The sequence below is a fragment of the Rutidosis leptorrhynchoides genome, chromosome 2 (assembly GCF_046630445.1).
Source record: "Rutidosis leptorrhynchoides isolate AG116_Rl617_1_P2 chromosome 2, CSIRO_AGI_Rlap_v1, whole genome shotgun sequence".
Lineage (NCBI taxonomy): Eukaryota > Viridiplantae > Streptophyta > Magnoliopsida > Asterales > Asteraceae > Rutidosis > Rutidosis leptorrhynchoides.
The window spans coordinates 102,272,987-102,291,035 of record NC_092334.1 but is presented as its reverse complement, the minus strand read 5'-3'; the positions used below and the strand labels follow the sequence as shown (position 1 = coordinate 102,291,035).

Genomic DNA, 18,049 nt, shown 5'->3' with positions numbered 1-18,049 from the left:
TCCAACATTGACACTTTACCCCCCCCCCCCCCCCCCTCCTTAATTTGTATCCAACAACAAGAGCAAACCCAAACATAACTGAAAGAGACAAAACATTAAGTCAACAAAGTACAAGCCTTTCTAGGAGAAGATTGAATAATCAACCATATGATTTCAACACAATAAAAATAGAAATTGAATGCAATCATATAACATATTCATTTTCAAACGTGAAGAACCAAAAGTGGATCCATTGCGGAAGCGCCAAAGAAACCATGGAGAGGCAACCCATATAGTCTTCAAGGTATCTCTGGATTCCTTCAAAAGTATGTGTCTTCAAGCAGCTTTTTTTAGTTTGTAAATGAAGGATTCTGTAAAGTGAAAATATCCACCCAAAGACACATATGATTCCATATACCCATAGCCAAATCGAATTCAAAAAACACGTGATGAGATGTCTAAGCCCTGGTGTTGCAAGAAGGATACAAGATAGACTTCAAATGAATACCTCTCTTAGAAAGATTCCAACGAGATGGGAGACAATCTATATAGAGGCGCCAAAGGAAAATGTTCACTTTTCGATGGATAAGCTTAAACCACTTGAAAGATTGTTCCATAGTAGGTAAAGAAATGGAGTCAATATGAGAGTGGGCACTATTTACCAAGTATAAACCATCCTCGGTGAGTAACCATCCCCAACTATCCAGACGATTAACTAGCTGCACTGAACCAATATCCATAAAAGGGTGTATTATGAAAATAACGAGAACTATATAAGAACAGAGTCTTTTCATCGAAAAATGAAAAAACTAACAAAATTACAACCAACATAGCAATGGTCAGTATCAGTAAACGAACACGTACAAACTAACACGGGTTATAATTAACTAAAAAACGAGTCAAGCCATCTACATGACACCGGGATGAAAACAAAAATCCTTACTACCTCAAACCAAAATAATCAAATACAAGTACCACTGCAATATTTGATAAATTAATTTTTCACATGATAATGTGGGTTGATATATTCATTTAATATATATATATATATATATATATATATATATATATATATATATATATATATATATATATATATATATATATATATATATATATATATATATATATATATATATATATATATATATATATATATATAGGAGGATTACATATAATTGCAGGATATATAAATTAAGAATAAATACAAAGTATAACAAACAAATATATATACTTACTAATATCTTGATATCTTGCTTGTTCACCAAAAACATGATATGACCATGTTTCGTAGTTACGTTTTCTTGTCTGTAATAACCACACAAACCACCACAACAACAAAATCCAATACCACATGAGTGGTGTACAGGGGAAGTGATATGTAGACAATCATTCCCATATCCGATGATAGAAACAAGTCATTTCTCCACTCAGAATAAAACAACCTCAAGAGTAGAGAAAGTCATCATACTCTTTATTCGACGGATAAAGAGATCGTTTTCGAGAGGACATCCGGCCTTTAAGTAGGAAAATGTTTTTTTATTTTTAAAAATAAAAATAATAAAATAAAATAATAATACACGCCATGAAAATAGTAGAATCAAATTTTTATGAGTTTTAAATTTTGCCTGAAATTTAATTTAGGCTCTAAAATTCAGTTAAGTCGCCACTAAATTAACGATTGGTGTGGACTCAATAGAGTAGTTAATAACCACTCAAACCAAACTAACCAAATACAAGAACCGCCACTCTAAACTAACGAAAGCAAAACATCATACTGAATAATTAACAGAAATTAACACTTTACGGTAACCAAATTTCTTTGAGTTCTATAACCAAATACAGAAAGCAAAACATCAAATTGAATAATTAACAGATATTAACGCTTTATGGTAACCAAATTTCTTTGAGTTCTATGACCAAATACAAGAACCGCCGCTCTAAACTAACGAAAGCAAAACATCAAACTGAATAATTTACAGAAATTAACGCTTTACCGAACCGGGCACGGTAACCAAATTTCTTTCAGTTCTACTCCGTATGATTTTAATCGCCGAAAATAAAAAGTGATCGAGAGAATAAGGACCCGATGTCACGTGACTTCCAGCGTGACGGTTATGTCTTTAAGCTGGCCCACTACCACTCTTCGTTGTCCAACTTCCCACGTTCAATTATTTTCCATTTATTATTATTCCATTATTATAAATAAATAAATTATTGTATAACATATAAATAAACTTTAAACTTTAATTATTAATTACGGAGTATATTTCAGTTTTTATTTTTTTCTAATATTCCGAGAAATTTCATTTTCATGGCTACAGCAACAAGTTGCATATGTTAATTCACAATCACTATTTAGGGCTCAGTTTCATCCAATTCAATCAATCGCCATCATTTCCCCCAAATTAAAACTCCATTATTATGGAATCTAAGGTACGCTCAAGTCTTCCAATTTTTATACTTTACACTTCAATTTCACTTATAATAATAATTTGATTCCCCAGTTATGTCACCATATCGAAGAATTGCACACAATTAGACATCTGAGATCTGATTTTCAGTTTATTGTTGCTATTTGCTATCCATTTTGATATGTACTGTAATCTATCTAAGGTTTTGATACACTTTGTTGTTTGTATGTATGTATGTATTACTCTGTATGTAAATGTAAACACATATACAGAGACTGTATAATTTAGGTATGGATTTAGGAACTGAGTTACCTGTATTACAATCAATGAATGATAGTGAAAACAAATCAAATAGTAATGGAGTTTATCATGTTGAAGATAAGAATGGAAAATTAGTAGATGTAATACAACCTGCGGTCACCGAAACGTTGTCCAAAACGCGGTCAGTGTTGAAAAAATGGCGGCGAATACCTAGGGAACTTGTTAAAAAAGATAGTAATATAAATGGTGATGTGAACAATAATGGTAATTCAACAGTTGCTACTAGGGAGGATTCTGACCAGAGTAGTAGATCATCTACGGCTGCTAGTATTCCGAGAATCAGAAATGAAATAAATGGTTTAAATGGGAGGAATCAAGTTGTAATTGTATCTGATTATGATCAACGGAGAAATGGTCGATTTGAACCCGGGAAGAAGGCTCGGGGGTTTCAAATCGAGAAGGAAAACTCAGTGGAATCTGACTCTAGAAGCACCAACTTTTTGTTTGTGCAGGGTATTAACACTGTAGCAAGTAAGAGTGGTGGCGGGTTTGTGAGTTATGATGAAGACTATAGTGATGATGCTAATTATGGTGATATACATTATAATGAAGAAGGAGAAGAACGAATTGAATTCTTAAAAGGTGATGATGAATCTGAGGATATTGCATCTGAGAAGCATGAGGATGTTCTTGTGGAATCTATCAAAGGACTTGATCTTGCCCAGAAGGAATTCGAGAAAGGTAGCTTGTTGATCTCTGTGTGTTTCATTATATTTTTTAGAATTATTCCGATAAAGTTTCCTGCTTTGTTATTATTTGTTTAATGGTTGTCATTTCATGTAATTTTGGATATGATATGTATGTTTTTAAGCTCTGCTAGTAACTGGATCATTCAACTTTGTATTAGGAAAGTTTCATTCTATAAGTTGATGGGGGATGTTTGGTATTGTGTATTCAAGTCTTAACTGATCAGCGTCTAGCGTTTGAATATAGTGAAATGGAATTTGGCTTTCTAATTAATCAGGGGTATAATATGTTAGTCATTACTTAGGGTTATTCTACGTGTAAACTTTTAAATAAGTAGAATTTACAAACTTGCAATCACTTAAAAGTGCAATCTTAAAGAGCCCTTTAACTGTAAAATCATTATCCTTCTTCCTTTTATTTGTTTCGGTAGTTTGCTTTATTAGTAATATCTAGGATGAGATAATTGGGTGTGGCATTATTATCTTATACACTTATAACAATCGATTGGTTGTCATTTAAAGTAATTTTGGATATCATAAGTATGTTTTTGTGCTCTGCAGCTAACTGGATCATTGAACTTTGCATTAGGCAAGTTTTTTCACCTATTTTTCTTTATTTTCAAGCTAATTTGCATGCTATAAGTTGATGGTGATGTTTGGCATTATGTTTTACAAGTGATTATCTAGATGTTGTGTATTCATTATTCAAGTCATAACTGATCAGCGTCTAGCGTTAAATATAGTGAAACGGTTTTTGGTTTTATAGATTAATTAGTGGTAGAATACGTTACTTACTAAACAAGGTCATTCTACTTGTAAACTTTAAATAAATAGAATTTTCGAACTCGCAATCACTCTGAAAATAAAATCTTAAAGAGCCCTTTAACTGTAAAATCATAATCCTTTTTTCTTTCAAAATATATTTGTCCCTGTAGGTTGCTTTATTTGTAATATCTAAAATGAGATAATTTTGTCTGCCATTAGCACATTATTAAATTAGGCTGAGTTTGATAAAACTGAATGATTAATCCCTGAATTAATAATTCATAATCTGAACGATTCAAAGTCTTTGAATAAACTTGGTTCTGAATGAAAATAAGTTGTTTGATAATCATTTTGAATAAACGATATGAATCATGTAAAATTACCTTATTAACGTGTTACATGAATACAAAACTCAATATACGTGTTTATTAAGTGTTCTCAATATAAATTGAGGAGGATATTACGGGATAATTAGGCGCTTCATGGTTAAGAGAGTGTTGCAACTTTGAATGGTTCAACACTGAGGGTGAGTTTGTTTGCCTCTTAATGGAATGGTTCAGTGCTGAATGCTGAACCATTAAGCATTCAGTGCGTTTGTTTCTGACCTCTGAATGACATATGGTGCTGAATGGTTCAGAATTCAGTGCTGAATCATTCAGAGATGAAACACTCTCTTAACCATTAAGAGCTTAAATTTTCTGTAATTTTCTTCTCAAATCTTATCCTGAACACTTAATTAACAAGTATATTGAATATTTTATTCATGTTACACTTTGATAAGGTAATTTTACTCACTTTATATCGTTCATTTTAAATGATTATCAAACAGCTTATTATCATTCAGAACAAACTTTATTCAGAGGCTTTGAATCCTTCATATTTTGAACCATTCAGCGCTAAATCATTCAGTTTTATCAAACACACCCTGAGTGTTGAACCTTTCAGCATCATATGTCATTCAGAGGTCGAAAACAAACGCGCTGAATGCTAAATGGTTCAGCATTCAGCTTTGAACCATTCAATTGAGATGTAAACAAATACACCCTTGTACAGTTCTAATAAGTTATTGCTTTTTTGCTTATAAGATCGATTTATCATTTTCAGAAGTGCAGAAATGGAGGGATGTTGGAAAAGACGATTCATTTATCCTTGATTCCTCGATTAACGATATGCTTGAGATCAAGGATGCCAAGATTTTGGAACTAGAATCCACCTTAATTTCAGGAGACACTGAGCTTGAGGATCTCTTAAAGAAAATAATTCAAGCTGAGGTGGAATATGTAGTAATAACTACAACTACTAAAACCTTGACTGCAGGGCCGTTAAGTGAAATTAAACATAATTTACAACAAAAGAACGTATCATCACAAGATACACTGGGGCCTAAAAAGCAAGTCGCGAAGTTAGAGGCCCGAGAAGATGTAAAGAATCTGCAAAAAAGGTTGTGTAAATTTGTTACGCGTTTTATGATTCAGCTGATACTATTGCTTGTAATCCTGTACCTGAAATTTGTTCCGCGAAACGTAGAGGTTGTACCCACGTAAGTTACTTGTTAGAATTTATTTGTTGTAACATTGAACATAATGCTGTGTTTATTTTTGGGGATAATTTTGTAGGGAGTCATTTTCATGAATCAATTTTGTATCTTTATATGACTTTTGTGTGATTACAATAGTCAAGTTGAATAATAAACTGAGAATATTATCTTTTATCAAGTCATTGTTTGGGCTAATCTTGAACTTTGGTATTTGTTGTAAACTGTAATCAGCCATTGTTGAAATTTATTGAGTTTGGAAGTTGGAAGCCTATCTGAATATCTGACCAAGGGTCTTGTGGCTGCTAATTTTATGTTTTTGATTTGGTCACAAAGTCAATAATTGAGACTGGACAGACATCACTAACAAGATAGAGAAGGGTTTTTTAGAACCTGAAGGGTCAACCTCTTTTTAAATTATAAAATTGAAATGGATGGTTATGAAAAGCATTACTATTAAATTAGAAAAGCATTACTATTAAATTATGCATTATTAGTCCATGTATTGCCCTGTTTCATATACTGACCTTTGTTAGTAGCTAATTATGTGGGATTGAGTTACAGCAAAAGCCTCTTCATCTTCATAATGAGCATGCCTTTATTATTTTATACAAGTTGTATGTAGACTTTTGTAATCCCCATGTCATTTTACTCTTGAACCAAGATTTCTATTGAGCAAAGTAAACAAGACTTCAATTTGTATACGTAAGATAACTATAGTTAAACACAACACAACTACTGTGTATGTTACACGTCTTAGGTCAACACATAAAAATATTGAGTAAATCATAATGTGATCATCAAATTTTAAATCTTCTATATTTGTGGATGTAGGTACTCAGGTCATGTTTTTTTCTTCAATCATTAAAGATAGTTACCAATTCCGACTAATGCTCCCAGGTCGATTAGATGTATTCAACCAGTTGACTTGACTGAAGACTTGATTATTGGTATATCGATCGATCAAGCACATATTGAGCTTTGATTGATTCTTGCAAGCCATGAAAAACATGATGAGGATATTTTAGTAATTCAATTAATTCGCATAAGTCTTTTGAAATAGTATGTGATACCATAAAACTTAAGGAAAGATGTGTAAAATTCAAAGTAATGTCTCTTTAGAAAGATCGATATAACGCACGTCCATTTGATGATGCTTATAGTTCTTGTTATGCCTGTTTGATAACCTATTGCGCAAATTAGTTTAAACACAAAAGACCCATATCATATGACACTGAACCTAACTACACTTCTGCTCAATAGAATTAGTAATGTATTGCTCACTACTTCGTATCATTTTCTTACAAGTCTGTGGGTAAAAAATAATTCATGTAGTGACATTTATGTGAAACTGAAATATACCAAAGCCTCTACAAATTCATATGGGTATGTTTTATTATTATATATAGATATAGAAACTCTATGCAAGTATACTCTCTGTCTCTCTTCGTCCCACCAACAAAAAATACGCAAAATAAAAAATATATATACGTATAATTATTATATTGAACTTTTTGTTTACTTTACAATTTTATCAATTTATCTTTATGTCTTACATGTATACTTTTAACGAGAAAAAAAAAAAAAAAAAAAAAACTTAATTTGGCTAAATGATTTGAATGGTATATAGCCTTTTAATAAATTTGATTCTGAATGAAAATAAACTGTTTCATAATTATTTTAAATAAACGATGTAAGGTAAGTAAAATTACTTTATTAACGCGTTACATGAATTATGCCAAATTGTTCAAAAAAGGAGTGTGACTAGAGGATGCGCATAATGCGCAATTCACCCGGTACCCCGAGGTTTTATCTCCTATGGAGGAGTCAATGTTCTCGTTCATAGGAGGGTTTCTTTGCTAACCAAAAAAACGTGTTATATGAATCAAAAATTCAAAATACTTGTTCTTTTTAAGTGTTGTTTATACGATATGAGAAAGATATTACATAAAATTTAGGTGTTTAATTGTTAAAGGAGTGTTTAACTCTGAATATATATAAATATATGTTATTTAGAGGTCAGAAACAAACGCGTTAAATGATGAATGGTTCATTTAAACCATTCAGTTAAAAGGTAACAAACACGCCCTTAAATTTTATTGATTTATAGAAATGAACATATAATTTGAGACGACTCAAAGAAAATATTGGAAATGAAATTATGACGAGTAATAACAGCCGAGATTTTAATTTAATGCATTCTTTGTGACCAAGTAAACTTTTTTATTGTATTTTACACATCATTCGAGATAACAAATCTTGATCAACAATATACTGTAGTAAAGGTTAATACCTGTGTCAACACAGCGATTTTTTAAGAGTACTGAGAGTGGTGACCCAGGTCACTTAGCATGTCAGATGTGACTTGCTGAGTCAGAAAAAGTGACGAGTAACCTATGTCACTTGAACATGTCAGTTTTTATTTTTATTATTATTTTAATAATGATTTAAAATATAACATAAATTAATAAACTTATAAAAATTAACATAAATAGAAATAACTTTCATTAAAAATAAAAAAAAACATTACATTTCCTAAAAATAAAAAAATTACGATTCCTAAAAATTAAAAAAAAAACATTACGATTCCTAAAAAGAAAAACATTACGAACCTAAAATTAAAAAAAAAAAAAAAAACATTACAAGTCCTAAAAATAAAAATACAAACTGAAATTTCCTAAATATTAACCGTCCGATCGAGCCTTTCACGGGCTAGGACTATTGTATCCCTCATCGCTCTCGTTGAGCGGGGTAGTGAGGATGTGGGCGGCGGATGAATTTACGGGACCATATGTGGATACAATACAAGTCGATAGGCTCGGAGTTGAGTTTTGCTTTTCCGACTAGTTCTTTCCATTTTTGTTCAGTCGTGAAAAACTCAAAGGTCTGAGTTTGTGGAACAATGTACATAAAATCTGAGGCCTCGAAATGTAGCTGAACAAACGCTCTGTGTCCCACCCATTAACGTTGAGGGACTTGAATGTCATACATTTCGTGTTGGAATACGTTTTTCAGTCCTCGCTCAGCTCTCCACCGTGGTAAACATTTAACGAAACAATGCAAGAATTCATTTTTTTTTTAGTTTGAAGTGTGTTTTTGGTTGTGTGTTTGAAGTGTGAAGGTGAATGGTATATATAGAAAAATAAATTGGAGGTTAATAAAAAAATAAAAATAAAAATAAAAATAAAAATCTGAACGTTAAAAGTCCGTCGCATATGAGACTGACCCATGGGAAAAGGCTAGGCGCGACGCAAGTGGGGAGTGGGTGACTCAGTCACCTGCTGTGCAACGAGGTGGAGACGGCACCCCACTCCCAGCACTCTAACAATTTGGTAAGGTAGGAGGGTGGGAGAGAACAGTATCAACGTTTATAAAAGTGACGTAAAAAGTTTCTTAAAGTATTAAAAACTCTATTTTTCATAATGCCACTTGTAAATCGTAACATAAAACAATGTTTTCAAGAACAAAAAAAAAACTTGGTTTGAAATGAAATGATTTGCCTTTCAAAATAAAACAATGTTTTCATCTTCAAATTATGATCTATTAATTTTCAAAAGGGTTTTATTTGTTTGGACCAAATTAGACATCACTATAGTATCATGTTTTACATGGCTGCTCATCAAATAATGTATTTGATTTGATGCTTGTCTTAGATCCCAAATTAGTGACCAAATTGTGACTTGAGAAAATTTCATTGATTCTAGTATGAGAAATATGAATATGAATTGACAAAAATTCCAGCAATTTGGTCTGGTCCACAAGAATGACCATCCTGCTTTGACTTTGTCCCATTCCAAAGACTTCTTCCACTACCTGTCGACTCCACACACCCCCTACCTTTTTGGTTGGTTACCTTGCAACTAGGAATCGCAATGGATCGAATTTGGATCGGGTGATGCCATATCCATATCCATATCCATTTAGTTTTTGTTCATCCATATTCATATCCATATCCATTTAATTTTTGTTCATCCATCCATATCCATTTCCGTTGGATTAAGCGGGTTAATGGATATCCGTTGGATATTAAATGAAACGTTAATCTAACGAAAATTTTGACAATTTTATATAGAGCATAACAAATATAAATATTTAATCTTAATATTATTGGTTTCTTACTAAGGTTTGGATGTAATTTGTCTCCGATTTTGACTTTATTGAGCAAAATGCGTTATAATATAAGTAAATATACGTTTAAACTATTATAAATGTGTTATTTAAGTGTTGTTATTAACAAATTATTAATTGTGTCGATCATAACCCTTATTTTCATTAATAAATTAAGAATTTATATGTTATATGTATATGTATATCGATATGTAGATGTTTATAAATATATTTTAGTACGTTTATATCAATATATGAATGTATTTCGGGTGGTAATGGATATATCCATGGATGACATATTGTCATCCATATCCGATCCACGAAATATTTAGATCATCCATATCCATTAACCGTCCATTTACATCATCCATATCCATTATAAATGGATCGGATCGGGTGAATATCCATGGATGGAACATCCATTGCCGTCCCTACTTGCAACTCCCCAACTATATTTCCAACAATATTTAATATTAGTTATTTATTTATTTTTTATTATTATTATTTTTTTATATTATATTTATATTTATTTTATATCTACCTTTAAAATAAACAAAATATTCCTTTTCACACCAATCAGAACACTAATTAAAAAGTTAAAAACTTCACTTGTTTTTATCTACTCAAAATAAGACAAACTTTGAAGTAAATATGAGCTAATGCAAATCAAAACTTTTTTAAGAAAAATTTTTTAAATAAATAAATTTTCAAAGTTAACTAGATGAAGCTAGCACATTGAACACCACAAAATCTTTGAAAAAAGATAATCACAGAAAACTCAGAGTACTGCTATTTAGTGATTGATTTGCAAAAAGATTTACGCACCACCCATTGCATACATCATAACATCATCATAGTACATGCTACTATACTATACCTACAAAAAAAAAAAAGGGCATTTTGGAACTTTCCCATCTACCCATATCCAACACTATTTGCATTGCATGTCATCATCATCATCAACAAAATTCAACACAAAATACCAGCAACATATTAACTGATGATCATACTTGCAAAAAGTAACCAGTTTTTCAAGAAACACTAAAACAAAAACAAAGATGATCATAATCATAAAACAACTAAAAGGAACTACTAAAACTAACCCATGTTTGAGTTGTATGATGAAGATGCATACCCTATTCCATTCCCATTTCCAGCTTCATCTTCTTCAATCATACTACATGGAATCTCGTTTAAATCAAACTCCAAAACCTTCCTCCCATTTCCTGAATTTTCTCCAATAGATGTAATCTGACTTGATGGACCTTGAGCTTCAACTTGAACTTGATCTTGAACATGTTGTGGCTCACTAATTCCAGTCCAATGACACCTTTTATGCCCGCCCAAAGCTTGCCCAGTAGCAAAAACCTTATCACAAATCTCACATTGATGCACACTACTACTATTACTAACACCATCATGTCCTGCAAACTCAAAGCTCTGATCAAATTTATCACCTTGTTGTTCATGATAAACATGATCAATTAATAGTGATGGAATCTTAACTTTATTATGACTTGACCTATGTCCACCAAGAGCTTGATGACTACTAAAACATTTATCACATGTGGCACATTTATACTTACACTCAACATCACCAACCACAACATTTTGATCAGGTTCCAAATCCATCATGAGCTTCATCTTCTTTCTTTTCTTGATCTTATTATTAGGACTCTTGTAAACAACATGTTGTTGTTGTTTAGTATTAATCTCAATATCAATATCAAAATCATCATTACAATCATCTAGTTCCATACTCACTTGTGACAATTTCCCTTTATTACTTAATGAATTACTATTAGAACCCTCAAAATTCATACCTTGAGCTAAACTCATTAAATCCTCAACTGCTTCAAGCAAAACACTATCTTCATCTTCATCTTTATCCTTATCCTTATTCGATTTTAGCGACGGCCGGCCGCGCCTTTCCGTCGCTCCCCACCCACTCAAAGAATTAACCAAATCAACTACCAATTTACCACCATCATTATTATCATTTTCTTGATTTATACTTACAGAAGAAGATTCAGATCCAAAAAGATAACTTTTTGACACTTTAGGTTGCAAAATACCACGCCAAAAACGTTCAGGGTGACATCTCATGTGACCAAAAAGTGATTTCATTGAAGGGAATGATTTACCACATTGAGAACATGTAGGGTTACCTTCATGATTTATAACTGAACTCAAATAATTGGGTTTTTTATGATGTTGTTTTTTATACTTTTTTGGTTTTATAAAATTAGGGTTTTTGTTAAAAGAATGAGCATGAATTCTCATATGACCACCTAAAGCTTTACCTGAGCTGAACTCTTTATTACATTCTGGACAAACACTTTTAGCTTCGTTCGTCATTATATTCACGCTTTCGATCGTATCGTTCTCAAGCTTTGGGATCTTGAGTTTTATTACAAACTTGCTACCATCAATCGATGGTGATGATGATGATCCGATGATGATCTGATCTTTATCTTTATCTTCTTCCATTAATCGATCGATAAAAAACAAACCCTAATCGGGAAACAATTCAAGGATCAAAGATGAATGATGTAATTCAAGAAAAACAAGCTAGGGTTTTGCAAGAATTATGTAAAAAAATGAGGTATTGAGCTGAAGGATTTAGCTGTAAGATGTGGGGTTTGTGAAAATATTAAGAAAATAAAAGAAAGTTAAAAACTTGATGAGTGTTTGTTAACTGCCATGTAGATTAGTGTGTGTGTGTGTGAGTGTGTGTGTTTGAGTTGAGGGAAATTGACCATCACGTTCGCTCTCCGTTTGCCTCTTATCCCGGTTTCACAATCTCCATCTTTTTCTCACTCTCTCTCTCACACACACACATATACTGTACGTGCAAAAAATGTATTTTTTTTTATTTATTTTGGCTAAAATAAAGTTATTATTTATATCAAGTTAAATGTTTGACCAATAGGCCACCTAGTCACCCACCTCAAGATAAGTAGAAGAAAAAACAGTTTAAGCCCCTTGAGAATCTGATATCGACGAATTTAGTCCCTTAAGTAATTTAGCTAGTGGTGTGTCTTACGCGTTTTATTTTGATTTATAACATGAAAGTGAAGTAGAAATTTCTTTGGTAAAGAGAATGCACGTTTTATTTAATTTGAAATATAGTGAAAGAAATAACATTGATTGATATTGATATATAACTAATTAAATATTTGGAGTGACATGTACTCTAAGAATAAATAAAAGTATAAATTTACTTTTACTAACGTAATTGAATGTTATTAATGACTTGTAATATCTTTTGAAATAACAATTAAGTGTGGAGTTTAGAGACTTTTGATATAACAAAGGAAATAATAATTGAATATGTAATGTGATATTGGATAAAAAGGAGGAATGAATAATCGGGTCATAGTCTAGGGTCCGAATAAATAAAACCAGATTGTATAGGTAAACCCGAAATTTTTAAATTTTGAAGTTTAAAGTTTAAATTATCTGGTATCATCTATAATAAGATAAGATTGATATTGATATGATACATATCAAAACGATTGATACACTTACAAAATATATTTACATTTACAAATGGACCCAGTGTTGTAAAAAACCCGATTACTCGCCGATTAATCCCCGATTAATCATTTTAAGGAGCAATCCGTTCAAATTTTCAAAAATCCGTTTAATTAAACGGTCAACATCAATTGATAGATCAAAATCGAATTTGGTAATCAAAGACAGTGAAAGTCAAAATTGGTTAACATTTTAACATGAATTTAAACTAGAATTTTATTGTTTTGAAGCAAAATGAACAATTTTAGACAATTATGTTATAATTATCTTTATATTTATGGTTTTTTTCTATAGTTACACATATAATTTTTAAAATTTAATATTTAAATGTATACAGTACAATCCGATTAATCCCCGAATTGACGATTAATCCTTTCAAAGTCCCGACTGATTAATCCCCGAATAGCGAATTTTGCAACCTTGAATGGACCTAATGTTTATAATTAATTTCTGCCACTTACATCTTCTCTTTATACAATGGTGCATTCGTATATCTAATTTAATACTTTCTTTTAAACTTGCATTTCTTTATCTTTAATGCCAAAAACTTTTGATCTTCCTTGATAACATTAAGTTATGGTACCACATGTTAATTATTGTACTAGTTTGTTCAAGGATAATCCTATTGGAATGATACAACAAAGTTCGGTTTTTACAGTTAGTTAAGGATCACTCAGGGGGACTGAACCACATGTCCACCCACGCGTTCATCTACCACAGTTGCTATACCCGCCTCCAACTGAGTGTCCAAAATGAAACCCGCACCACATATATGAACAGTAAAAACAAATAACAATGATAACTCATGAGTACTACTTTTTCGTTTCACTTAACTTGTTTAACCATCACAAATAAGCCATAAACTTAATTTGCGTTGAATAGACATTGGCATCCTAAGTGGACACCCACAAAATGCACAACGTCTGTTATAGAATCCTGTCATAAAGTGGGGCGAGTTGCCGAGTTTCAACGGGCATCACAACGGTACTTGCTTCTGATGAGTTAGTGATAATTAATCTATTTTTCATCTCTCTTTTCTTTCAATTATAATTATATTTTGTCACATCAGTCAATAACATTCTATGGCACTCTGGCACAATATTATCACGTCATGACAATTTCTTCACATAACTACATATCATCCACAACACTCGATTACTCCAACAAATCTTATAAATTTTCTAACTCCACGTATAAACTGAAATTAGTTTTATAAAACAAGCTTACATATGAAATGTATTTTGCGCGTTGAAGTTGTTTGAGACTTTGGGCTAGTTGTAGAAAAGGTTATTGAAATGAAATCATTTCCATGTATGAGTATTTTAACAGAGAGGTGATTCTTACACACCAATTTTTGATCCATGTACACTTTTATCTTATAAAATCACAGTTATGCTCTTAGGAAGCTGAACTTATAGTATTATTATAAGTATAATTAAGGATAAACTAGGTAATTAGGTGTACATGAATTAAAAAGTGGTATGTGAAAATTATCTCTTATTTTAATATGAGAAAGTTAGCTGAAATTACCAAAATTATCTCTCGTGGTAATTAATGCAAATTTTATCTTAAAATGGTTTGCTAATTCCCGTCAAGATTAGTTTTTGTAAATAAAGTCAAACTTCCAATAGGATTTTGAAGCTTCTTAAAAAAAAAAAAAAAAAAAAAATACTCGTAATAATCAGATGCTGATTATTTATTAGTCCTAATTTTATGCTGTGAACCAGGCATGTATCTCGTGCACTCAAACTCATACGACTAAATTTTACTAATATCATGTTTAACTTATTTGTCTTAAATTAACGGATTTCGATTAATATCCTTCTTTTACACACGCTACAGTCATATGTCATATTATTTTTAATTTGTTGTCATGAATATATTGTCTTTCTATAAAGATAAGAGAAGGTGAGTATTTTCATTAAAAAGTTGTGTTCAAAACGAGTTTTGTAATCGTTTTTTACTCATCCTCTATTAACATTAATATGTGTTGTTACTAAGATTTAAGAAGGAAAAAAAAAAAAAAAAAAAAGATATAAATTAACCTGAAATCTTTTATAAGAGGACACCAACACAATACTATCGTGTGATGCTTTTTAAAATAATACTCCGTATTAATTAGTCAATCACTCATTATACATATCGTACTTAGTAAATTAAATTACATCACGTCTTTGGGAAGTTACAAAAACCTTATTTAATAGATGAATTTTAGTCTATTGACATTCAAAGGTTATGCTTATTTGATGCAAGAAATTAGACATTTATGTAGCATAAGACTTTACAAAGACCTTATGTAATGCAGTTGATTGATCTAGGATGTTAAATTTATGGCATTTTTGATAAATAAATACATACGTCAATAAAGTTAGTATACAATACAACTATACAACATTATCCGATCATGCCGATCCGAAGTATAAAAGGTAAGATATACATAGTCATACTTTTACTTGAAGAGGATAAAACAACCAAAATGCAACCGTCTTTGACCGGATTTGTTGGGAGGACAACCGTACCCTTTATCATTGGTGTTGGTCACGTAGTATCTCGGGGAGAGTATTAGGGGACGTCACCAATCTTTCTAATATTTTGTCTAGTTTTGTTCCTTGTAGGTCCGGTAAAGAAGATTGGACATGGGCGTTATCTCCTAATGGCTTGTTCTCGGTGAACTCCCTCACTAATCTTATCGCGAAAGCCGAATATAATGCCCTTTCAAATCCCATTGCCACCATTCGCAATAGAAGCGTTCCACTTGAAGTGGAGCTTTTTGTTTGGAGGGCAAGGCTAAACCGGTTACCAACAAGAGTAGAACTAGATAAACGTGGAATGGACCTAGGAACGATCCGGTGTCCGGTGTGCGATGATGGCGTGGAGTGTGTCGATCATTCCCTATTCTCCTGTAGAGTGGCACTTGAAACGTGGGAAAAAAAAATTCAAATGGTGGAACATTGGCACACCTCCGATCCTTAATATCTCGAACGCTGTCACGACCCTACTTTTGCCGTTATCTTTTACCGTTTATTATTTAACGTCCGTTAATTGTTATTCGTGCCACGTCATTCTACGACTTATATTATTATTTTAGTAATAATATATTAATTATTATGTGTTATATGAACATTTGTATTCGTATTTAAATTTTGTACGTTTCTACGTGTCGTGGATTTCTATCCAGCGAATCTTTTTGGTTTTCAAATCAACGGTCAGACTTTTCAGATTTTCGAATCTCAATTATATTAAATATGATATTTTTATGTCATGTGAAAATATATAGTGTTTATATATTTTATTTGTCGCGTATATGTTATTTCTCCGAATATTTAATCGCGTAGCGGTGTTTTCGCATTTCGGGTTTCGTTCGGGCATTCGGGCTAAAAGCTATTAGACATTTTATCAAATTGGTCCACTAGGAGGCCCACCCCATACCATTTTTTGGCCGAACACCCCAAGGGAGGGGGGTGTTTAGCTCACTTGTTCCCTCATTTTAATTTTTATCATTTCATTAATCATTTCCAACTTAAACCTAATTTCTCTCTAACATTTTCTCTCTTCCTCTTTTTCTTTTTTTGGGGTCGTCAACAACCACATCAACATCATCATCATCATCCTTCATCAATTCTTGCTTGGATTTTAGGGCTTTCAACATAATCAGATTAATCTCTCCGATCTCTACGCGTTCATACTAATCAATTCTTGATTAGGGTATAAACCCTAATCCTAACTTTTTCATTTTCAATTTTACTGATTTTGATGTTATTACGATGATATAGTACTTGTGTATTGTTGTATTGATGATTGTATGCATAGAAATGCTCGTTAATGTATGTTTTCGGTTTAATAAAATTGGGAAAGCAGAATTTTTGATTAAATCAGTACATTTGGCTGTTGTTTTTGATAATATAAAGTGTATAGATGAGTTCCTCTCATTAAGACAATAATTTTAGGCTTTGGATTCATGTTATTTCGAGTCCCGGATCAAAAGTTATGCTTAATTTGGTGTTTTGATGGGATTAAAATATAAAAACGAATATGATCAGTTGGGGTTCGACTTTGTGACCATTTTTGAAGGCTCTAGGGTGTACTAGTGGATTAGGATTGATGATTGGATGAACATTCATGTTCGGGTCATCGAAATCCGAGCCACGGATCACCCTAAATTGCCAAAACAAGATTTTAAACAGATTAATGTTCTAAGTTGGTTCATGGCTGTAGGTCACGACTTGGGAACTGATTTAGGGTGTTCTTGAGTACACTAAGGTGTCGGGTGGTTTGGTTAGACGAGGATAAATATAAAATTCATTGAAAACCAACACCCGGGGCTCAAGTTACGACCCGACGAACGTTTAACTAAACTTATGGTTATAAAATTTGGACTTATGATATAAATAATGATTTTCATTATTATTAAATTACTTATGATATAAAAGTAATTATTTTTAATTTAAGACTTATGATATATATATTTATTATATCATTTATTAATTACATTATGATTTAATTAAACTTTTAATTAAACTTATGATTAATAATACTTTTATTATTAATGAAAAATACTTATGATAAGTATTAAACTTATGTTATGAGATTATTATAATAAGACTTATAATAAAGATTAATTATTTAATTATTATAAGACTTAGCTATTATTTAATTATAATTTAATTATTAAATACTTATGGTTTAATAATTATAATTAAATACTT

The 18,049-nt window shown here is 31.6% G+C and overlaps 2 protein-coding genes across 2 annotated transcripts; one reads left to right on the top strand and one right to left on the bottom strand.

Annotated features, from left to right (window-relative positions):
- Positions 1-2,432: 2,432 nt before the first annotated feature.
- On the top strand, positions 2,433-5,873 carry LOC139891242 (WPP domain-interacting protein 2-like). The gene is made up of 2 exons (XM_071874191.1): positions 2,433-3,395; positions 5,270-5,873. The coding sequence occupies exons 1-2, from the start codon at positions 2,684-2,686 to the stop codon at positions 5,707-5,709; spliced, it is 1,152 nt and encodes a 383-aa protein (XP_071730292.1). The 5' UTR covers positions 2,433-2,683; the 3' UTR covers positions 5,710-5,873.
- Positions 5,874-10,737: 4,864 nt separating this feature from the next.
- LOC139888140 (uncharacterized) lies at positions 10,738-12,296 on the bottom strand. The gene is made up of 2 exons (XM_071871171.1): positions 10,910-12,296; positions 10,738-10,847 (listed from the first exon to the last, which is right to left on the bottom strand). Exons 1-2 carry the CDS (start codon positions 12,294-12,296, stop codon positions 10,738-10,740), a joined length of 1,497 nt encoding a protein of 498 aa, XP_071727272.1.
- Positions 12,297-18,049: the final 5,753 nt, after the last annotated feature.

Coding starts and splice junctions, on each gene's coding strand:
- LOC139891242 (XM_071874191.1), top strand. CDS start 2,684: ATGGATTTAGGAACTGAGTTACCTGTATTACAATCAATGAATGATAGT. Junction 3,396..5,269: donor CCAGAAGGAATTCGAGAAAG/GTAGCTTGTTGA, acceptor TATCATTTTCAG/AAGTGCAGAAATGGAGGGAT.
- LOC139888140 (XM_071871171.1), bottom strand. CDS start 12,296: ATGGAAGAAGATAAAGATAAAGATCAGATCATCATCGGATCATCATCA. Junction 10,848..10,909: donor ATCATACAACTCAAACATGG/GTTAGTTTTAGT, acceptor TTTTTGTTTTAG/TGTTTCTTGAAAAACTGGTT.